Raw genomic sequence first — 24,643 nt, forward strand, 5'->3', positions numbered from 1 at the left:
GAATCATAGAGTGAGTTCTGACTGAGGTTCCAGGTGATGTAGTAAACATTCCAAGCAGAGAGGTCCACCAGCAAGTCAGGGGACCCTCCCACCAGCATCACCACCATCACCACTATCACCCACCCCTCCACTCCTACCACTGCCAACACTAGCCAGGTTGGAGGAACAGAGGCTGGGAAAGGTGGTAAAGAGAGGGCAAAGGATGGTGTCAATCCCAAAGGAACATGGAAGTTAATAGTGCTTTCAGGTAACGTTTCTTCATTTGTATTGGATAACAAATGTAGTCAATGAACAATTATATCTGCAGTTTTCTTTTTCCTCCACTTTCTCAGTCATCAAATGAAACTTTGGCTTCCTGTTAGACTATGTACGTGGAGGAGTGGTATATTCCTCCGACTACCTTATACAACAAGGGCTTCTGTCTCTCTCTCTCTCTCTACTTTTATTCTGCTATATTTTTCATGATAGTACTTATCTCTGATATTATGTGTTTCCATGTTTCCTTAATTTTTTTATTTTTATTATTATTATTTTTTGTGGTACGCGGGCCTCTCACTGTTGTGGCCTCTCCTGTTGCGGAGCACAGGCTCCGGATGCGCAGGCTCAGCGGCCATGGCTCACGGGCCCAGCCGCTCCGTGGCACGTGGGACCCTCCCAGACCGGGACATGAACCCGTGTCCCCTGCATTGGCAGGTGGACTCTCAACCGCTGCGCCACCAGGGAAGCCCCATGTTTCCTTTATTTACTGTCTGTCTTTCATATCAGAATATAAGTTTCATTACAGAAAATGCCTTTGTTCGCATCTCTATCCCAAGCAAATAAACCAGTACCTGGCAAATTGCAGACATCCAAGTGTTTGTTGAATGAATGAATGAACGAACGAATATATGAAGATGCATTACATTCTAAGAATGGCTCCACGTGAGAGAGAGTTGTATTATGGCTCTATATAGGAAAATAAAATTCTGATATAACTTTATTTTTATCTGATGACTCTAGGTCTAACTATAGAATTGGTATGCCTTATATATTATCCCAACAGTTCTACAAGCCTCAGAAAAACTGTATCCTTTATATGAATATTACCAAATAATAGCAATTTTAAAATATTTGATATACTTTTTGGTCAGAGAGCTGAAAAGCTTTGCCGGTACCCATTATTTCCACTACTTCTCTGTGTGCCTGTCCACCTCCTCGGCTGGGTCGTCTTCATCCTTCTGCCTGCTAGCTGGTCATCCCTTTGGTTTGACCTTGGAGCCCTTGCTGCTTTCTCTGAGCGTTTTTCTAGGTCAGCTTCTCAAGTGTCATGGTGCCATTCCTAGCCAGATGAAGGTTGGGCTCCTGGTTGAGTCCTGTCATGGGGCTCTGTCCTGGCTTCATCTGACCTGTCTGGTTCTTTGTATGAGCACATGGGTGGGACTACAGACTCCTCCCCTCATAGCTTCAAGGGCAAGACACCAGCCTTATTCGTAAGCTGCACTGTAGCTGCACAGTAGCTGGCCTGTTGTAGGTATTGAAGAAGTGAATGGATGCTGACTAAATACTGAAATATCGATGAGTGAGATTGATAGACCTGGGGGATTTGCTTTAAAATACTCCAGTAAAAATGAGTAAAATGAAATAACGTGGCTGAGGACACAGTGGAAACGAGAGTGAAAAAATGTTGGTAATGGTTGAAGCTGGTGATGGGTACATGGGGCCTCATTATATGTTTCCATTTTTGTGTGATTTTAAAATTTTCCATTAAAAAAAGAAACAAGTTTCTTTTAGATTCTTATGGTGGTTTTCTGCTGCTAAATCCAAATATCTGTACATTTCATAGACAACATCAATAAAATATATTGTTTTAATTAAGATAACTGGGTAAAGAAAAAGTTAAAAATAGAAAAACAAAACAAAAAAAGAAACCAAAATTGGTTGGTGAGGCAAAGCCAGGAAAGCTTGCTACTAGGCTAATAGTTCAATGAGCATTTATGGAGTGGAAATTTGTAAATAAAATTTTACTGTAGGGATGAGTAGCTGTATCCAATAGAGTTGTGCGCATCAGGGAATTAAATACACATAAGGAAAGGAGCAGACTAAATATACCCATATCAAATACAATTCATATATGAGTTGAGTTGAAGTTAGCTGATTTTTTAAAATTAAATTGAAGTATAGTTGATTTACAATGTTGTGTTAAGTTTCTGCTGTACAGCAAAGTAATTCAGTTATACATATATATACTTTTTTAATATTCTTTTCCATTGTGGTTTATCACAGGATATTGAATATAGTTCCCTGTGCTATACAGTAGGGCCTTGTTGTTTCTCTGTTTTATATATAGTAGTTTGTATCTGTTAATCCAAAACTCCTCATTTATCCCTCCCCCACCTCCTTTTCCCTTTGGTAACCATAAGTTTGTTTTCATTTTTTAAATTTATTTTATTGAAGTATAGTTGATTTACAATGTTGTGTTAATTTCTACTGTACAGCAAAGTGATTCAGCTATACATACATATATTCTTTTTCATATTCTTTTCCATTATGTTTATCACAGGATACTGAATATAGTTCCCTGTGCTGTACAGTAGGACCCTGTTGTTTATCCATCCTATATATATAATACTAGTTTGCATCTGGAAGTTAGCTGGTTTTAAGATATCACATTTCATAAACATTTAAAGTCACTAACTTTGATTTTTCAGGTTTTAAAATATTTTGTAACCAAAGCATTTTTTTTTCAGGTCTCTCATGCCTCCACAGGCCCTTTCAAAGATCTCCTGCCCTAGGAATTGCCCATAAAAATGGATACAAATGGCTTCATATGCTGAGTATTGTTGTAGATGCTTCAGATAGGAAGGAGTGTAAGAAAGGGTGTCTGCGTTCTGGAAATTTATCATCCAGCTCCTTTTCTTTCCTCAGGCCATACCTCTTTCCCTTTGCAGTCCTAAAAATTTCTGTCCTTACTATCCATTCTTTTCATCATTCTGCTTGGTTTGGGCATCTCCCATTCATTTTCTTGAGAACTCTTTAATTAGGACAAAAGCGTTTTTAAAAAATTATTCTATTTCTTTATATAATATTATTATATAAATTAATATTATATAAATAAAATTATTTTATTATTAGGACAAAATCGAATACAAAAATAATTATGCTTTATATTTGAAATCACATTCCTAGATCTCAAGCATATACCTTCACTTGCCTAGATAAAATATTGTGCTGATTTATCTGAGTATTTGTTCTTAGAGGTCTAGCTGACTTTCTGGAGATTTTGCTGAATTTCATTTGGGCCTACACAGGCCAATCACCAATTCCTTAAGTACTTACTATGTGTTTTGGGGGGGAATCACAGAAAGAGGAATAAGAATATTCTAGGCCAATATGAAATCTCAAGGATCCAAAAGAAATTGCAAAGATAGGGGCCTGCTTGAAAAGATATTCAGTGCATCAATCCAGGCATGTAAATATCTTTTATCCTGTTTGCAGAGTGTTTTGGAAATCAAGGCAATTGTACACAAGAAAACTGACATATGATTCAGATGAGGGAGTCCCACTTACCTGGAGAAGAAAGCATTTTAAAAGGAAAAAGAAGAGACCATCACGAAGTGCAGGTCTACAATGAGATGATCACGTTTCCCTGTTCCATATGCAAGCATGAAATTGACCTACCTGGAATATTCCTCCATAAAAAGCAGCATGTAGCTCTGGCTACATTGGGCTTTCAGTGGATGGGTGGGGAGAAACCAGGGCTCTCAGCGATTGCTGATCAGAGGCAGTCCGTCATTGCTAAACTATTGTCATCGTTTGCATTTACTGAAAAAATCTTACAGGGCATTAATAATGCTTTTGAGCTCCTTTGCAAGAAACAAATACCAGCACACTATAAGATTATTGATAACATTCCCAAGAGTTCAATATATCCTCAAAAAATCTGTCACCTATTAATTAAAGGAGCAGCCATTTGCGAAGACAGGAATTCTACGTGGAGAGTTGACATGAATGATAAATTCACTGTCGTGAATAATTTTGGCAACAAACCCAATGTGTGTTTTTTTGGTTTGTTTGATGGACATCACGGTGCCTCGGCAGCAGACTTGACATCAGTGGAACTCCCAGTTTTACTTCTCCACCAACTTTCCAGACTTGATCCTTCCTACCAAATGACCCCTGAAGAGCAAAAAGTAATCAATTCTTTTCACACAGTGTTTAGAGAAGACTACAGAGCTATAGAAGACACCTTCTCCTCCATAAAGAAAAAGACAAAAGCATTGAAAAGTGAGTATGAGAACATACACAAAGCCTTTGCAAAAGCATTTTGGAGAATGGACAGGCTTTTACGTCTTGGAAGGAAAGAAGTGTCCAGAGCTCGATGGAGCGGCTGTTCTGCAGTTACTTGCATATTGGAAGGCAACATTGAAAGTCCCAAAGCTAAGAAGTCTTCGAGAAGATTCAATGACCTTGATGCTTCTTTGGTCCCTTTCCAGGAGACGCCGAAAATAATTTCTGGAGTGCTACATATTGCAAACACTGGTATGTATATTGAATGGTACCAGGTTACACCTTAACATGTTTTATTCCTGGCAGCAAAACCTCTCTTGCTTCCAGAATTATCTAGTGACCTATTATTTAATGACTTACTAGTGCCTAGATATTTCACTGACCAATTTAAGAAACGACCAATAACCACAGTTTAAATGTAGATTTGCAGGCACAAAATGAATTGTAATTATGTCTCAAGGAGGCACGTACATGAAATAATGTGACCAAAACATGACGTTTTCTAAATGGGGTAGCAACACAGCTATTGATAAAGGCAAAGCAAATCTATTACATTTGCTCAGATCGGAATGAAACCAAAACATTCCCCACACTTCCCTTTTTCGGGAGAATGGAAAGTTCTTTGAGTGTTGTTAGTATAGCTGCTAAACTGGTCAGTTTTTCTGGTAACTAACATATTTGCAACAGGTCACTCTTGTGCTCACTGGCCAAGTTGCATCAATTTCATCTTAGGAAAAACAATCGTTCATGATTCAGTTTTATAGGCGTGTATTTCCTTCTCCAAAAATTTTGGCTGGATTCTTTTAATTTTATTTCAAGAAGCAATTCTTTTGACTTGCTGTGCTAAAGTTCTAGCTAAGGAGCTTGCCAAACTCGAAAGCCCAGAGGTAAAACAGTTTTAGCCAAGTTAACCCGAGTTCCATGCTCATTTCCATGAGATGCTTAACTAGGGTTCCACCACCCCTTTCCTCGGTAGAATTATTATTAATGACAGTGTCCACTTACTGAATATTGCGCACAGAGTAATTTCTCATGTAGTCTTCCAAGAACTCTGATATCTAAAGATATCTAAGAATTGTTTTTAAAAAAATATATTCGACATGTAACATTGTGTAAGTTTAAGAAGGAAAACATGTTAATTTGATACATTTTTATAATGTAACATGATTGCCATTGTAGCGATAATTACCACTTCTATCACATTACATAATCATCATTTCTTTATAGTGGTTGAAAAAATTAAGTTCTAGTCTCTTAGCAAGTTTGATGATTAAAATATATACATTCTCTCTGTTCCCAATATTGTGCATTAGACCTCTAAGACGTATTTACTGCTCATTGCAAGTTTGGACCCTTAAACCGCATCTGTTCTCCTTCCCAACCCCTGCCGCCATTTCTAAGTGGTGTTGACCCAATTGTCCAGATGAGAAAATAGAAGCTCGGAGAGGTGAAATTATTTGTTCAAGGTGTCAGAGGTGATAGAAATTGGAGCTGGAAATCAAACTGCCTCTGAAGGAGATTGCTTCCAGAGTCTGAGGAGTCTGGGCCTCAGGGAGTGGGACTTTGGCCGACACCGGGGCCAGATATATTCACCAAGACCATTACAATGTCAAGGTCCCTGGAAGCCGGCCTGTTTCTGATCTAACTCTGGTTGTGAGCCCAAAATGAGAACACCAGATTAAGCAATACCACGGAGCCAAGTGCAATGCCAATTTCCTTGGAGCATTTGCCATTTCTCAGGCCCTACCCTGAGGTTCCAAAGTGCTTCAGAGCAGGCCTACTTCATGGATGGAGAGTTTTCAGATTTCAAACTAATCTGGGAACTGACCCATATCCTTGGACTTTGGACCTCTATTAGAAAATATCATTTGATATCATGGTTCCTGGGAAATGAAAGGAAAATATACGAGATACTCAATAAGTAGATACTATCATCAAATGTTCAGTTTACTATGATTCATTACTTCCAAGCCCACTGTTGTTTGGCAGGTTCTAATTTCCAGGTCAAACATTTTTTTGGATCTAATGTACAGGCTTACATACATAACTGTGTTAAAATGTTTTCATTTGGGCATCCTTCATTCTAATAGAAACAAATAAGTAGGGGGAAAAAATCCAACTTGTGAAAGGGAGGTCATGATTTATGATACAAAAGTGCTCCTAAAAGAAAGTAATTTAAATGAGTTACAAAAAATAAATGTTCACACAAATTTATCAAGGGCATGTTTTGTATTTTATAAAACAAGACCTATAAAGATAGCAAGGGGATTCATTTTTCTTGTTTGAAATTTGTCAAATACCAGTATCATCACAACTCTGGAATTAAAACCAAGAAAAAAACTCCACCTCACTTTATAAGGAAACATGAGTGTGGTGATATAGTCATTGAATAAGTGTTGAATTTGTGCATGTGGAAAAAGATCCTTCCAAACAGACATTCCTGACTTTTTTTCTTAGCACTTCTCATTTATATTGCATTTTATCACTTCTCCTGGTGCTCTCTTATTTTTCTTCAGTTAATCCTCACAGGATTAAAACTCAAACATATTGATACAGCATACATAATTACACTTTTTTCACAACATCAAATAAACCACAAATTTTTACATTTCTAATTAACCACACTAGTTCCTTATAAACATATGGGATTCTTATTTGATCCCCTAAATCCTTTTCCCCAGTGAGTTTATATTTAATAGCTTTATTGAGATACAACTCACAAAGAACACAGTTCATCCAAGTAAAGTCTACGGCTCAGTGATTTTTACTATATTCACTGATACAGCCTTTTCTCCCCATCTTTTTATCTTTGAATCAAGTGTCTTGTTAGAGAACATATAGGTGGATCTTGTTTGTATTCATTTACTGTGGTTGTTGTTACAAATTTACCATAGATTTCGTGGCTCACACAACAGAAATTTATTCTCTTACAGTTCAAGAAGTTCTAAACCAGCATAACTGGCCCAATGTCTTCATGGCAGTGCTCCCTCCAGAGGATGTGGGAAAGAATTTGTTCCTTGCTCCTTCCACCTTCTGCTTGGCTGCCAGTATTCCTTGGGTTGTGGCCACATCACTCTGATCTCAAATGTGCTTCCATGTGCACATTTCCTTCTTCTGTGTCTGTAGCCAAATCTCCCTCTTGTGGTTGAATTTAGAACCCACCCAGACAATCCAGTGTTAAGCATCTCAGGATCATTAATCACATCTTCAAAGTCTTTGCCATATAAGGTAACATTTACAGGCTCCAGAGATTAGGTTCTGATATCTTTGGGGATTTTATTCAGCCAGCCACCATGTTTGTTTGTTCGTTTTTCCATTCTGCCAAACTTTGCCTTTTGATTCAAGTATTTAATTCATTTACATTTAAGGTAATTAATTATAGGGTAGGATATATGTCTGACATGTTTCTGTTTGTTTTCTCTCTCTCTCTCTCTCTCTCTCTCTCTCTCTCTATATATATATATATATATATACATCTTTTGTTTTTCTATTCCTCCGATACTGCTTTCTTTTTTTTCCCTCAACTAAGATTAGTCATCCTTTTTTTAAAATTTAATTTAATTTATTTTTTTATACAGCAGGTTCTTATTAGTCATCCATTTTATACACATCAGTGTATACATGTCAATCCCAAGCTCCCAATTCATCACACCAACTCCCCCACCCCCCACCACTTTCCCCCCTTGGTGTCCATATGTTTGTTCTCTACATCTGTGTCTCAATTTGTGTCCTGCAAACCAGTTCATCTGTACCATTTTTCTAGGTTCCACATAACGCGTTAATATACGATATTTGTTTTTCTCTTTCTGACTTACTTCACTCTGTATGACAGTCTCTAGATCCATCCACGTCTCAACAAATGACTCAATTTCGTTCCTTTTTACAGCTGAGTAATATTCCATTGTATATATGTATCACATCTTCTTTATCCATTCATCTGTCGATGGGCATTTAGGTTAGTTCCATGACCTGGCTATTGTAAATAGTGCTGCAATGAACACTAGGGTGCATGTGTCTTTTTCAATTATCGTTTCTCTTTTTGAATTAGGGTTTCTCTTTTTGAATTATGGTTTTCTCTGGGTATATGCCCAGTAGTGAGATTGCTGGATCATATGGTAATTCTATTTTTAGTTTTTTAAGGAACCTCCATACTGTTCTTCATAGTGGCTATATCAATTTACATTCCCACCAACAGTGCAAGAGGGTTCCCTTTTCTCCACACCCTCTCCAGCATTTGTTGTTTGTAGATTTTCTGATGATGCCCATTCTAACTCGTGTGAGGTGATACCTCATTGTAGTTCTGATTTGCATTTCTCTAATAATTAGTGATGTTGAGCAGCTTTTCATGTGCTTCTTGGCCAGCTGTATGTCTTCTTTGGAGAAATGTCTATTTAGGTCTTCTGCCCATTTTTGGATTGGGTTGTTTGTTTCTTTAATATTGAGCTGCATGAGCTGTTTATATATTTTGGAGATTAATCCTTTGTCCAATGATTTATTGGCAAATATTTTCTCCCATTCTGAGGGTTGTCTTTTTGTCTTCTTTATGGTTTCCTTTCCTGTGCAAAGGCTTTGAGGTTTCATTAGGTCCTATTTGTTTATTTTTGTTTTTATTTCCATTACTCTAGGAGGTGGATCAAAAACGATCTTACTGTGATTTATGACAAAGAGTGTTCTTCCTATGTTTTCCTCTTAGATTTTTATAGTGTCTGGTCTTACATTTAGGTCTCTAATCCATTTTGAGTTTATTTTTGTGTATGGTGCTAGGGAGTGTTCTAATTTCATTCTCTTACATGTAGCTGTCCAGTTTTCCCAGCACCACTTATTGAAAAGACTGTCTTTTCTCCATTGTATATCCTTGCCTCCTTTGTCATAGATTAATTGACCATAGGTGCGTGGGTTTATCTCTGGGCTTTCTATCTTGTTCCATTGATCTATGTTTCTGTTTTTGTGCCAGTACCATATTGTCTTGATTACTGTAGTTTTGTAGTATAGTCTGAAGTCAGTGAGTCTAATTCCTCCAGCTCCGTTTTTTTCCCTCAAGACTGCTTTGGCTATTCGGGGTCTTTTGTGTCTCCATACAGATTTTAAGATTTTTTGTTCTAGTTCCGTAAAAATTGCCATTGGCAGTTTGATAGGGATCGCATTGAATCTGTAGATTGCTTTGGATAGTATAATCATTTTCACAATATTGATTCTTCCAATTCAAGAACATGGTATATCTCTCCATCTGTTGGTATCGTCTTTAATTGCTTTCATCAGTGTCTTGTAGTTTTCTGCATACAGGTCTTTTGTCTCCCTAGGTAGGTTTATTCTTTTTGTTGCAATGGTAAATGGGAGTGTTTCCTTAATTTCTCTTTCAGATTTTTCATCATTAGAGTATAGGAATGCAAAATATTTCTGTGCATTAATTTTGTATCCTGCAACTTTACCAAATTCATTGATGAGCTCTAGTAGTTTTCTGGTGGCATTTTTAGGATTCTCTATGTATAGTATCATGTAATCTGCAAACAGTGACAGTTTTACTTCTTCTTTTCAAATTTGTATTCCTCTTCTTTTTTTTCTCTGATTGCCATGGCTTGGACTTCCAAAACTATGTTGAATAATAATGGTGAGAGTGGACATCCTTGTCTTGTTCCTGATCTTAGAGGAAATGCTTTCAGTTTTTCACCATTGAGAATGATGTTTGCTGTGGGTTTGTCATATATGGCCTTTATTATGTTGAGGTAGGTTCCCTCTATGCCCACTTTCTTGAGAGTTTTTATCATAAATTGGTGTTGAATTTTGTCAAAAGCTTTTTCTGCATCAATTGCGATGATCATATGGTTTTTCTTCTTCAATTTGTTAATACGGTGTATCACATTGATTGATTTGCGTATATTGAAGAATCCTTGCATCCCTGGGATAAATCTCACTTGATCATGGTGTATGATCCTTTCAATGTGTTGTTGGATTCTGTTTGCTAATAGTTTGTTGAGGATTTTTGCATCTGTATTCATCAGTGATATTGGTCTGTAATTTTCTTTTTTTGTAGTATCTTTGTCTGGTCTTGGTATCAGGGTGATGGTGGCCTCTTAGAATGAGTTTGGGACTGTTCCTTCCTCTTCAAGTTTTTGGAAGAGTTTGAGAAGGATGGCTGTTAGCGCTTCTCTAAATGTTTGATAGAATTCACCTGTGAAGCCATCTGGTCCTGGACTTTTGTTTGTTGGAAGGTTTTTAATCACAGTTTCAATTTCATTATTTGTGATTGGTCTGTTCATGTTTTCTATTCCTTCCTTTCAGTCTTGGGAAGTTATACCTTTCTAAGAATTTGTCCATTTCTTCCAGGTTGTCCATTTTATTGGCATAGAGTTGCTTGTAGTAGTCTCTTAGGATGCTTTGTATTTCTGCGGTGTCTGTTGTAAATTCTCCTTTTTCGTTTCTAATTTTACTGATTTGAGTCCTCTCCCAATTTTTCTTGATGAGTATTAGAGTATTTTGTATTAGATAGTTTCTAGTACATCATTTTAATTCCTGTATTTCTTTTACTATATATATATATATATATATATATATTTTTTTTTTTTTTCGGTATGCGGGCCTCTCACTGTTGTGGCCTCTCTGGTTGCAGAGCACAGGCTCCGGACGCACAGGCTCAGCGGCCATGGCTCACGGGCCCAGCCGCTCTGTGGCATGTGGGATCTTCCCGGACCAGGGCACGAACCCATGTCCCCTGCATTGGCAGGCAGACTCTCAACCACTGTGCCACCCGGGAAGCCCCCTGTTACTATATATTTTTAAAAAATATATTTTTAGTGGCTATTCTGAGGATTATAATAAAATCTTAACTTAAAAACAATTCGGCTTGCATTAATGCCAACTTAACTTCAAAAGATATATATGGCATCTTTGCTCCAATATAGCTCCATTTCCTGCAGCCTTCTTTATATTTTATGGAATTACATCTTTACACATTACAAGCCTATAAAGTTTTATATTATTGTTTTATGCAGCTTTCTTCTAAATAAGACAGGAAAATAAAAGTGTTAACAGTAAAATACATTTTTTACTGTTTTATATTTACCTATATACAGTTGACTCCTGAATAACATGAGTTTGAACTGTGTGGGTCCACTTATATGCAGAATATTTTCAATAGTAAACACACTATTACACAATCCATGGTTGATTGAATCTGTGAATGTGGAACTGCAGATATGGAGGGCTGTCTATTGGACTTGAATATCCACAGATCTGTTGTGTGTCCTGAACAGTGCTCCCCAGATACTGAAAGATAATTGTAGTTACCTTTCTTTTTTTGTGTGGGTTTGAGTTACAATCTAGCGTTTTCATTTTTGCCTGAAAGACTCCCTTTAGTATTTCTTGTATGGAAAGTCTACTAATGATGAATTCTCTCAGTCTTTTTTAACTGGGAATGTGTTAATTTCTTCATTTTTAAAAAGATAGTTTTGCTTTTTTTTTTTGCAGTACGCAGGCCTCTCACTGTTGTGGCATCTTCCGTTGCGGAGCACAGGCTTCAGACGTGCAGGCTCAGCAGCCATGGCTCACAGGCCCAGCCGCTCCAAGGCATGTGGGATCTTCCCCGACCGGGGCACGAACCCGTGTCTCCTTCATCGGCAGGTGGACTCTCAACCACTGCGCCACCAGGGAAGCCCTAGTTTTGCATTTTGAATATGTCATCACATTGCCATCTAGCCTCCATGGTTTCTGATGAGACATAATTTTTGATCTTATTGAGTATCCCTTGGCTGTATGTAATGAGCCACTTTTCTCATTCTACTTTCATTATTCTTTCTTTCTCTTTTGACAGTTTGACTATGATGTGTTTAAGTACTGACCTCTAATTTAAACTCTTTGGAGTCTGTTGAGCTTCTTGTATGTTTTTATTCCAATTTGGGAAGTTTTTGGCTATTAGTTCTTCAAATATTCTTTTTTCCCCACTTCTGTCTTCTCCTTCCATTATGCATATGTTGGTATACTTGGTGGTGTCCCACAAGTCTCTGCGATGCTGTTCACTTTACTTCATTCTTTTTATTTTTCCTATTCTTCAGATTGGATATTCTCAATTTATCAATCAAGTTTGCTGATTCTTCTGCCAGATCAAACCTGATGCTGAGCTCATTCTAGTGAATTTTTCGTTTAAGACATTGTACTTTTCAACCCCAGAATTTCATGCTTCTTTGTTATAATTTCCATCTCTTTATTGATAGTCTCTAGGTTGGTGGATCATTGTTCTCATGCTTTCCTTTCATTTTTAGCCCCATTTTCCTTTAAACGTATTGATAATTTTTTTTTTTTTTTGCGGTACATGGGCGTCTCAGTATTGTGGCCTCTCCTGCCGCGGAGCACAGGCTCTGGATGCGCAGGCCCAGCAGCCACGGCTCACGGGCGCAGCTTCTGCACGGCACGCGGGATCCTCCCGGACCGGGGCACGAACCTGCGTCCTCTGCATCTGCAGGCAGACTCCCAACCACTGCGCCACCAGGAAAGCCCTATTGATAAATTTTAAAACATTTTCGTCCAGTTAGTTCTAATGCCTACACTTCCTCATGGACAGCTTCTATTGACTTACTTTCTTTCCTGTATATGGGCTATGCTTTCATTACTATGTTTCATTACTCTCTCATTACTTTTTTTGTTGAAAACTGGACATTTAAAATAATATAGATGCCCTCCCTCTCCAGGGTTTGTTGTTGCTACTGTTTTTGTGACTTATATGAACTAATTCTGTAGACTCTATATTCTGTCATGTGCAGACAAAAAGCCTCTGCTTGGTTGGTTATCTTAGTGTTCAGCTAATGACTAGATGGAGATTTCTTTAAATACCTACTACTAATATGCATGTCTTCCAGTCTTTGCTGAGGCTCTTTTTTTTTTTTTTTTTTTTTCTGTATGCGGGCCTCTCACTGTTGTGGCCTCTCCCGCTGCAGAGCACAGGCTCCGGACGCGCAGGCTCAGCGGCCATGGCTCACAGGCCCAGCCGCTCTGCAGCATGTGGGATCTTCCCGGACCCGGGCACGAACCCATGTCCCCTGCATCGGCAGGCGGACCCTCAACCACTGTGCCACCAGGGAAGCCCGGCTCTGTCTTTTTTGAGGCTTGTCTTGTAAAAAATGGCAGGCAGTTTAAAACTCTGCCTATGCTTTTACTTCCTACTTGGGTTAATCATCAAGATTAGTCATAGGTGAGAAATTAAGGCTTGTTCAGGTCCTGGGCATGTATACAGCCTGCACATGTGCATGCTCTTCTGTTTCCCCAGGAGTATGTTTGAGCTTTTCAAAACCCTCTGTAGGGTCTCAGTCCTCAGCTCTTTCTTATACTTTTTGGGGGGTCAGCCTCTTGTCATCCCCAGATGCTTTCAGTGCCTCAGGCAAGTGTGATTTTAAACAATTGCTGCTGGTTTTTGGCAAACACACTGAGGATGAGTTATTTGCATAGCGTAAGCTCTGAGTCAAGTCAAATGATGACAAGATTTGAGAATGGAGCTTTCTTCAGGGACTTGCAAGACAGTTCACATAATGACAATTCTCTGGGGATAGATAATTTTAGGGAGGTCTAAAGCCATCCTTTCTCCTGCAGAGGCTGCTAGACTGTTGATTGCAGAGCTAGCATCACTATAAAATGTTTGGTTTTCAAGGCTACTGCAGAGCTGAAGAGAAGTGGTTGGAAGTAGGCCAAGTTACAAGGCCATGACCACTTGGTTTTACCTACTTTGTTTCTCTTCAATGTTTCTCAGATTTTTGCAAGCCTTTGATTAATTTCCAGCATTTCAGAAAAGTTGACTTTAACAGTTCTTGTCAGTGTTCTCATTCCTTTTCCTGAGGAGTAGATTTTCAGAGATCCTTACTCTGCAATATCTAATCTTTTCTTCTGCAATATTGAACCTGCTGTTAATCACATCCAGTGTAGTGTTCATTTTAAATTTTGTATTTTTCATCTTCAGAAGTTTGATTTTTAAAATTATCTTCCATGTCTGTATTTAACTTTATAACATTGAGAGTTGTTGCCTACTAATTCCAACATCTGCCTCAGTTCTGGGCTGGTTTCAATTGATTTTTCATTTTATTATGGGCAGTATTTCCCTACTTATTTGCATGCTTGCTGTTTTAGTTTCTTAGGGCTGCCATAACAAATTAGCTGAAACTTGGCAGCTTAAAACAACGAAAATCCATTCTCACAGTTCTGGAGGCTAGTTGACCAAAATCAAGGTGTTTGCAAGGCCATATTTCTTTCCTCCACTGTGCAGCATCAGTTTGAAATAGTCCATTATTCTGGCAGTCTGCGTGGTGGGTGAGAGGCATCTATTTATTTTCAGTTCAGTGTTGCAGTGAGGGCGTGGTTCTTTGGGCTCCTAGCTTTATTGGGGAAAACCACTAGTTTTCCCCACCTTGAACAAGCCCTAGGTTTTGTTTCCTGTTCCATAACCCCGTGAAAAGTCTAAGCTCATTTATTCAGCTCAATAAATGCTCTCAGATAAAAACTGGCTTTTGCTCTTGGCATACTCTGGGATTCAGCCATTATTTTGACAGGAGAATTCTTTACTTTCTTACTAGCTCAACAATGTACATGACTTAAAAGTATCTACATTATCCAGGATATTTTCCTGTTCTCAGTGGGAGTCAATCCAAGACCCACACTGGCACAGTACTGCTCCTTTGTAATATTTGAGTGTTTTAGCGTATCTGCTATTCCAGTATCTTTATGTCTAGATTATACATATTTGTTAATACCTTCTTTTAATGAGGCCCCAGAAACTACCTTTTTTCCTAGTGTCCTTGTTCTCTGTCCTGTGAGCTCACTCTAGATCCAGAGGCCAAGCAGGACTTTACCCACTACTTCCCTATTACTCACAATCCTTTATTTGTTCCTCAAGCCCCCTTTCTTCTCTCTTCTTAAGGTTAACAATAACTCCTTTATCTAATCCTCACAACCTGTGAGGTAAGAATAATCTCATTTTAATAGAAGCTTGAGGCTCACCAAAGCCTTATTATATATGGTTATATCATTAGTGAGCCAGAACCCATGTCCTTTAAAGTCTCATTACTTCAAATGAACACCAGCAGCTTCCTGCTTCTAAGGTGTCCCTTCATTCTTATGTGTCTTCACCTTCCTCATTCACAACTGATGCTGTGTTTGCAGATCTTTTAATTTGTTGTGATTTTCCTATCTAGATGTGATTGTCCTTAGTGGTTAAATAAGTTGCTTTTAAAATTACTTCCAGCCCCATCTTTTTCCCCTAAAACCTAATTCAACTCCAGAATCACCTTAAGCAGGGGAAAAAAAAAATATATATATATATATATATATACACACACACACACACACACACACACACATATACATATTCTTAAACAACACTGACCTTTTATAGAGTTTTCCTTCCCCATCTCCCTTTTTTGGGGTATGTTGGTTTGTATATATGTGGACTCACATATATACAAACTGGATTCTGAAAATATAATCAACAAATATTTGACAGATAGTTGAGACTAATGTGTGAAGTACTGTTAGGCTCCAGTTGGAAAATGGTGAACTTGAGTTTCATGCTCACACATCTTACAAAACAATCAAAGGAATCTTTTGAACATACAGTGAAAACTAGCTCCACATCAATAAGGCTCTCATGCTAATCACCAGTAGGAAGAGTCAACACATGGCACCCATGCATACAATTTCAGCCTCTTTTGCCAAAATTAGAATCCTGAAAAAAACTGGATATAAGTTGTTTTCCTAACCTCATCTACAGGTGTTTCTACTATGCTTCCATTTTAGGGATACTTCACTAGGGTTTAAATTTCCTTAGTTTGTTTATGCTGCTTTTCAACTGCTCCCTTTTCTTTCTCCAATAACTATTTCCTCATTTCTCAAGTTCCAAGTTCCTGCTCCCTGCTCCCTTAAGCCTATAACTCTTTTTAAGGATTTTCTTAGTTTTTTTTTTAAATGGGTCTGAAATGAAACATTCATAGCTTCATCTCAATCTCTTTTGGATAGACTCTCTTCAGTTGCTTTTCCCCTTCATGGAACAAAAAGGAAAATAACCTTTGTCAAGTGTCTACTTATTAAATTACCTTCTTAAACTCGACAAAAAATATTGCAGGTGGTAAATTGTTGCTCACAGAAATAAAGTGACTTAATGAAAGTCACACAGACAAAACTGGGATTGAAGTACCAAGTAGCAAGCTCTCAAGACTTTCCTCTTCCCCATGCTGCTGCTTCTAAGGCAAGCCATCTTTTTATCCAGGGCACTCGTGCACCTTAGGGATGTTTCCTTTTCTCACCACCATCTAACATTTCTCTTACTGTTTCCTCCAGTCCTTTCCTAAAACTTCCGTTTAAATGACCTTCATGGCCCCATCTGGGGGAAAAAAAAAAAAAAAGATCTTGCCCATTCAGATCTAGAATTCCGTTTGGGATTGATTCTAGAGGTCATTCTGAAGTTGACGGGGACACTCCTCCTTTTCACAAACTAGAGACAACCCAGCAATTGCAGAAGGCAGTTATGTCATTGCCTTCTGCATAAGGAACACTTTGCCTGACTATACGTGTCATCTATTTTATTTATTATTTTATTGCTGAGTTGGGTCTTTGTTGCTGCGCACAGGCTTTCTCTAGTTGCGGCGAGTGGGGGCTACTCGTGGCAGTGTGCAGGCTTCTTATTGCGGTGGCTTCTCTTGTTGTGGAGCACTGGCTCCAGGCACGCGGGCTTCAGTAGTTGTGGCTCATGGGCTCTAGAGCAGGCTCAGTAGTTGTGGCCCACAGGCTTAGTTGCTCCTCAGCATGTGGGATCTTCCTGGCGCAGGGCTCGAACCCATGTCCCCTACATTGGCAGGCGGATTCTTAACCACTGCGCCACCAGGGAAGCCCCCATATGTGTCATCGTAAAAAGGCTTAAATATCATCTCAAAGCAGTTCATTTTAGTTCCCATTAATGTCCTTAAACATGTTGCCCTTCCAGTAACACTGTTCCTTTTTTTTTTTTTTTAATTGGAGTACAGCTGATTTACAATGTTGTTAGTTTTAGGTTCCACTTTTGTTTGATAACGTTTTTCTGAACAGCACCATCTCTCCAACTACTGAAAGCTGGTAACTTTATGTCTAGGAATTTGAATACTTATTTATGCTCCGATTCATTATGTTTTTGTGTAAAGGTCTTCTTCATCACAGTTCACTACTTAGTTATTCTCCTTTCCTCCAAACAGATATTACAGGAACCCTTCTTTAAAGCCAATCTCTCAAACTGTCATGTCTTGCTCCTCTCTCTTCCTTCAGTTCTCCAAGACACATGGATATACAGTGTTATTTTTAAATCTCCCTCCAATTTCCCATCTTCCTTGAAGCTCTTTGTTCATTATTCTATTCTAGCTTTCAGCTTAATGTAGACAACCACTTTCAACAACCCCGATTGCAGCTGGCAGCACATGCAACCCGAGGTCTAGGAAATAGAACTATTAACTCTGCATATCCACTTTTTCGCCATGTCTATTCCATTGATACTCTTCCAGGGCCTCTTATTATCCTCTATTTCCTGAGCTATGCACGAATAGTTGAGAAACACCGGGTACTTCCCCTTCATTTTCTTCTTCCTTCATGCAAATTCACACAGGTTAAGGATGTGAGTTAGTCAGAAGGCACCATTTATTTATCAGGATGAATCAACTGTCCAAGTAATTAAATAACTCAAATCAGATAGCAAGTCAATGGCAGGGCAAAACCTGCAGCCATTACTTACTGTCCTCATTTTCTAGAAAATTTTATTGTGCTGAGCTTAAGGGATGTTCACAATAATAAAATCAACGAAAATGGCATTTCCTACTCTGTAGCACAGCAATTAAAAAAAAAAGGCAAACAGTAGTACCTAAGATGTTTACCAAGCTCTCTGCAGAGGCAACTAAAATCAAAATACCAACGTATTACCCTTCCACTGTAACTACATAATCATATTAAATGCTTTTCAAATCACACAGAAACAATGCTTTTTCTTTTTGCTGAGTGAGCTTTGGCTTGCTACATGCAAATAAAACATTTAGAAGTCAGTGGATTGACTATTCTGAGCCTGTGTTTCCAGAGCTATGGTCGCACTATTTATATGTGTAAGTACACAAAGAAATTTTCTAATTTAAAAGAGGAACTGAACCATATGTTCTCCTAAGAGAACAATTCAGTCTACCCAGTTGGCATGTTCAATACCAACCCATGCTGCTTTGCTGGTACAATAATAATTTAAAACTCAGCAGAAGTCAAGAATTATTTTACTGACTTCTCTTCTGCAGAGTGTAAACAGAATGACCAGCAAAAAAGTTAACAGAAAATATTAATAACCAAACCACAAATAAAAGAGGTCATTCAGTTTTGAGGACTATCATTTATACAGCTATCAGGTTTCCAAAGTATTTTCCACACAGTCATCTTTTGGTCCCATCCAATAACTCAGATATTAACAATTGCCATTATGTAAATGAGCCAACAGGCTCACTCTATGCCTGACACTAATGCTTCACCAGCTCAGGCTCTGTCCAACATATTAGGTGTGTGAACCTTACCTTCTGAAACCTAAATCCCTTTACCTAAAACGTTAGGGGATTAGAAATGAAGGCCTGCAACAACAAAATTCTGACTCCAGGTACGGTGCCATGTTTGAAATCAGAATATTCTAACGTAAATTTTGCCTATGATTCCAGCAATATTAACTCTCATAGGTATTATAAATATATAATTATGTTCCTAAAAACTTGGGAAAGTCAATTTTTTCCTAACAAACTAAAGGATTCTGAGTCCTTTTTTGTATACCAAAGAAAACTTTGGTAATACAACCATCCTTCAATCTGTTCAGAGCATTATGTTAAGATTTTCTTAAGATTTTAATAAAGCACACATCATAGGTTCATCTGAATCATGAACAAACTACAATCAGATTTTTAATACCTCAGTTTTCAATCAAAGGGTTTAATGTTGGTTAGCTATTATCCATTTAATACATTAATAACACGTTTTTCTTCACGGGGCTGACAATTTCTTTTTAACACACATAACAAACCTAATAAGATGGACATTAACAGTGGCTTTCTAATTTTTTAATCACCCATACCTATAATATATTCAGGTTTTAACTTTGACCAGTTAAAAATTTACCTAACTGCACTCTTAGAAAAAAATCAAAGTTTGTATTTTTAATTGAAAAGGCATTAAAACATTTTAAAAATGTCTGCTCTATGGAATGTATGTTGGTTATAAAAAAGTTCAATTCTTGATTCTACAAATATGTAACACTCAGAAGCTGCTTCATAAAAATATTACTTATTTTTCATTATCTGTAGTTTGTTATTTTAATACTAAATTCAGTATTTTAAACACTAAATTGCTTAAAAATGAGGAATAAATTAGCCCCCCCATTTGAAATCTGAATTACTGTAAATCTTCTAATAATGATATCAATACTACATATATTTAAAAAATATTTTTAAGTGGCCTGGTTTCTATTTATGAAGTTAACAGCATGCTTTGATATAAATGGTTATAAATCTCGAGGATCAATTTTTAAAAATAATCTTTTAGGTAATGTGCAAGCAGTCTTATGCAGAAATGGGAAAGGCTTCTGCCTAACCAAAGAACACACTACACGAAACAAAGATGAAAGAAGAAGAGTACTTCAGAATGGAGCAATAATTAGTTCACATGAACCATACGGGCTCCTACAAGGGCAAATAAAAACCACACGAGGACTTGGATTTCATGGAAATCTCAAACTGAAAAAATTCGTTATTCCAGCACCTCAAACTATTTCTGTGCCTATAGATGACTTATGTCAATTCCTTATCTTAGCTACTAATGGACTCTGGGAAGTTCTGGATACAAAGGAAGTCACTGCACTGACAATGACAGCTTTTCAAGTATATAAAGAAGCACAGTGTTCTATCACAGGAAACAAACTGTCACCATCCAAAGGGTCTCTGCTTTTCCCAATCGATGAACAAAACACATCTAAACCAGAAACTAACATCCACATAGTGTTTCAGAGCAAATCTGAAGAAAATGTGTCAACTATAAATTCAAGAGAAAATTTGTCAGATTCAAAATATTCTATTCATAACCTTAAAAATACAGGAACATTTCCACCAAAAATGACTAAGCATGATCCTTGCAGTGAGAAAGAAACTGATGGACCAACCAGTGTAGATGGTGTGCCAAAAGACTCAAGTGAAAAAGAGAAAGGATCATGCGCTAAGAGTTTCTATGGAGGTGCTGCTGAGTATATCAGCCGTGAACTTGTAAGTGCTGCTTTGGCGGCTGGCTCCAGAGACAACATTACAGTCATGGTCACACTTTTCAATGGAAGCGAGTATCTCCAGAGAGCAAAACCATGAAGACAATTCTTCAGTGAACCAGATGCTAGGATAACATCAACACCACACAAATCATTTTTAAGAATGTAGTAAAGGAAATATAAAAGCAGACTGTGGGTTATACAGTACCATTTATATATGTTCACTGTTTCATGCCAAAAAAGAGAAAAACCAGTACCTGCTTTTTGTACCACTTTATTCCAACCTGAGCACCTCAATATAAAACTAAACACTGGTGAACTGTTTTCCTTACTAATTTTGAATTACTGTAAATGTACAAGTTCTGCTAGCAGTTCAACATTTAAATAGATTAAATCATCTCTGACACATGGTAGATTTCATATAATGAAAATACCTAAAACAATTAGTGCAATATACTGAACTGATCAAAATAAAATGAACTTTGGAAAACAAGGCTGCAAGATTGTTACTAACACATCCAATACTTATGTTACAAATTACTGGTACATTGTTTATTATGGTTCTAGCCAGGTAGGAACAATTCAAGCCCCTTCCTTTCAAAGGGGGAGAGAAGGAAAAAATTAGCTGTTTTAGTAACTGTACATTTTGTATACTTTTAAGCAACTCTTAAATATTACAGAAAAGTAATAAACATATATGGAGACTACAACGCAGTACCCTATTTACAGTACAGCTGAAGATCGAATTTGAAATAATCAAGTTTGAATGTACATAATTGTTAGTGCATTGACTATTTCTATGTCCAAAGGGCACAAAAGCCCCTCCCTACTCCCAAAAAACAAAAGCTATGTAATGGCCAGCAGTGATTAAACAGAAATCACAGACACCTGGTTTGTTTCATTTTTGTTGAAGAACTTACATGTTTGAAGGGAACACTATTCTTTAAGATGCATTTTATCAGTTTTCATATTCCTAAAATAAGACAGTTACATATGATTTTTTTTTTTTACTCCATTTAAAAAATAACAGGACTAGCTATAATTTAGATGCCACTGATGTTCATTTTTTCCTCCTGAAGATGTGGGAATGTTTCCTTGTGGCTAATTTGTTAAAATGTGGAATGTGTACTTTAAATAAGGATACTAAGTGAAATTACAGGTGGCTTGAATATCGTAGTTAAGCATAAATATCTTTAGAACCTCCTTCCAAAGAAAGAATTTTTTTTGGAAAGCCCAAATGAGTGAGTTCCAAATCTTTTTCACAGAACTGGCTGGTTAACTGTGGGTTCAGAGTCATCTGTTTATATCCCTGGTGAAGAGAAATGAGTCCCGCTAACATTCCAAGGAAATAAGTGTACACACAGCTCTCATCTTCCCCTTTCACTGCTGAAACATTAGTCAGAGGGTCACATGCATGTTATTAAAAATTAAGTTCAAAACACTTAAAATAATTCTGTATTAGAAACTTGACTATCGTAAGTCTCTTCTTTTTGGAAGTCATACTGGGCTGGTTAAATGCTCCAATTCCACTGTTATTAACAATTAGGAAGCAGAAGAACATTCCAGTTAGTTTAAACTGGAGGTTTAGTTACTACAGCACTGACTCCTGGTTGGCTGCGTGGGTTCAGTAAGGTCTACTCCTCTTCCTCTGGCAGAATTTGCTCCTGGATTCTGTGGTTCATTCTTCGGCAACTTTTTAGCTGAGAGATAAATTATCAGAATAAACACAATTAGAATAGCTGTATTTAATTCTTTATATAGATTCACTTAACAATACCAGAAAAGTTGTACTTTAAAGAAAATCTAAGTAAGTTCCTAAAGATAATGGCCAGCCATTATGTTTATAATAAAGAAGCTCAGCTCCAACCCATCAATGTTCTCTGGACTGCCACAAACTTTCTGGAACAAGTCAGGATATAAACGAATACCATCACCCCAGGAGAACTTGTCCTCTACTGTGCAAATTATTACCCCACATCACAACAGACTGTACCTCCTATTTTCTTCACTTATACACTTTACCCTTCAAACATCTATCATTTTCCTCTCTTGTGGCTGAGTAAGAATCCTAATCTGATCCATTAGCAGCTCTTTTGAGATAGTGCCTTCAGGATCAAGTCCCTCTCATTAACAGGGACTTGATCCTGAAGGCACTATCTCAAAAAAACATTTTCCAATCTTGAGCCAGATAAGCATGGCTTGCCACACATTTGGACAAAGCCCCACAACTGGTAGTTATGGCTTTAGCTTTGCTAAGTTCTATGGAGCTTAACAGCTGTTCTCTGGAGTATGGCTCCCACTGATGAGAAAATGTACCAGCTAGATGTAGTCTGCTTGGATCCCAAAGATCCTTGATGTGTTGGGATTCATTAAACATTAAATATCTCTAAGAGCACCGACTGTAAGGGTGGCTAGACACACTGGTTTCTATCAGCCTTGGGGATACATCATTGAGGTAAGACTCTAGCTTTACCTTAGCTGTGAGGTTATACAAAAGCTGAACAAGATCTACCTCAAAATCTAAATGCCTAGTTGTGTTCTGGATCTTTTACAGTTTCTTTGTTGTAATATTCCACGATAGCATTAATCATCTTTAGAATCCTAGATGCTGGGCTGGGCAATGGATCTGGGAGCCAGGAGCACTGAGGTTTGGGAAGAAAAGTGTTCCCTTGGGCCACTTCTCTAGGAATGGCTCTAGGAATGGTACTGTAAATGGTAATAAAATGGTAAATTTCCAGTCAAATGTATTTACAAACAAAGCCCCGCCAGGACAAAGAGTAGGCTAACATTACAAACTTTATTATAATTAATACCAAATTAGGTTTTGGACTAAGTGATCATTTCTCCCTTTGGCATACTTCTGGCAAGGGCTTTTTGTAATTAGATCTGAGTGAAATTAGGAGGCTGAAAGAATTAAACTGGAATGAGGAACCTTTAACTTGTATTGGTTAATTTTTATTGTGTGAAGATGAACTACAACATACCTTCAGGGGGTCTCAAAAGAAGTAGTCTCCTGTCTCCTATCTTAGTGAGTGCTACCCAAAGCGAAGCTGGTACTATCTGCTTTGTATATAGATAACTGCAGCTTACCAACCTGACCCTGAATTGATTAGGACTGTGAGAAGCTAAAATTCCTGAATCAAGTTAAGGAAGATGTGCAATGAAAAAAGCCACTGAAGGACTTCCCTGGTGGCGCAGTGGTTGGGAATCCGCCTGCCAATGCAGGGGGCACGGGTTCGAGCCCTGGTCCGGGAGGATCCCACATGCCGCGGAGCAGTTGAGCCCGTGAGACACAGCTGCTGAGCCTGTGCTCTAGAGCCCGCGAGCCACAAGTAGAGAAAGCCCGCTCACAGCAACGAAGACCCAACACAGCCAAAAATAAATAAAATAAATTAAAAAAAAAAAAGTGGTTGTGATTTAAAAAAAAAAAAAGAAAAAAGCCACTGAAGACCTTATCAAATTAAAAGCAGATGATAAATTTATTGTAGACTCCTACTAAACAAGTGTACTCTACTTGGGAACCCATCAAAAGTATAAATATGGGGCTTTCCTGGTGGCGCAGTGGTTGAGAGTCCGCCTGCCAATGCAGGGGACACGGGTTCGTGCCCCGGTCCTGGAGGATCCCACATGCCACGGAGCGGCTGGGTCCGTGAGCTATGGCCGCTGAGCCTGCGTGTCCGGAGCCTGTGCTCCGCAACGGGAGAGGCCACAACAGTGAGAGGCCCGCATACCGCAAAAAAAAAAAAAAAAAAAAAGTACAAATATGAGTTCACTGTGTGATTTATTTAAGTTACTAATGGAGAGGTTACAACTCAATTTACACTTGGAGTTTCTTTCAAGGAAAGAAACATTCTAATTTTAGAAAAGTAAATAAGAGCTCTAATACGTAGGCTACTTTCTGACTGAAAGAAATAACCTTATTAGCAAGTCTAAATAAAAGGTACAAATTAAACAAAGCCCATCTGGTGGAGTCTTAATAGCATCAGAAAGGTTTAAAAGTTCAGCCTGATTTGAAGGCCCTATTATCTCCTTGTTTCCCAACTTTTCAGATGTGGTTGTGGGTGTGATCTGTCCCATTTATTAAAAAAAAACAAAACAACTATATATTTGTCTCATAAT

General features: G+C 37.9%; 2 protein-coding genes across 3 annotated transcripts in view; one reads left to right on the forward strand and one right to left on the reverse strand.

Moving 5' to 3' along the window:
* Positions 1–224: 224 nt before the first annotated feature.
* Positions 225–20,624, forward strand: PP2D1 (protein phosphatase 2C like domain containing 1). The gene is given in 4 exon segments (XM_060149492.1): positions 225–247; positions 3,475–3,582; positions 3,584–4,518; positions 19,816–20,624. Coding segments are annotated over 4 exon segments (1,875 nt in total).
* Positions 20,625–20,782: 158 nt separating this feature from the next.
* The window catches only part of RAB5A (RAB5A, member RAS oncogene family), a 29,930-nt gene continuing 26,069 nt past the window's right edge, over positions 20,783–24,643 (reverse strand). For both annotated transcript variants that reach the window (XM_060149544.1, XM_060149543.1), the window contains one exon: positions 20,783–22,224. In XM_060149544.1, coding sequence (XP_060005527.1) covers positions 22,109–22,224 — 116 coding nt within the window. In that variant the 3' untranslated portion in view covers positions 20,783–22,108. The remainder of the gene's footprint in view (positions 22,225–24,643) is intronic.

The sequence above is a fragment of the Lagenorhynchus albirostris genome, chromosome 5 (assembly GCF_949774975.1).
Source record: "Lagenorhynchus albirostris chromosome 5, mLagAlb1.1, whole genome shotgun sequence".
NCBI classification, from domain to species: Eukaryota; Metazoa; Chordata; class Mammalia; order Artiodactyla; family Delphinidae; genus Lagenorhynchus; species Lagenorhynchus albirostris.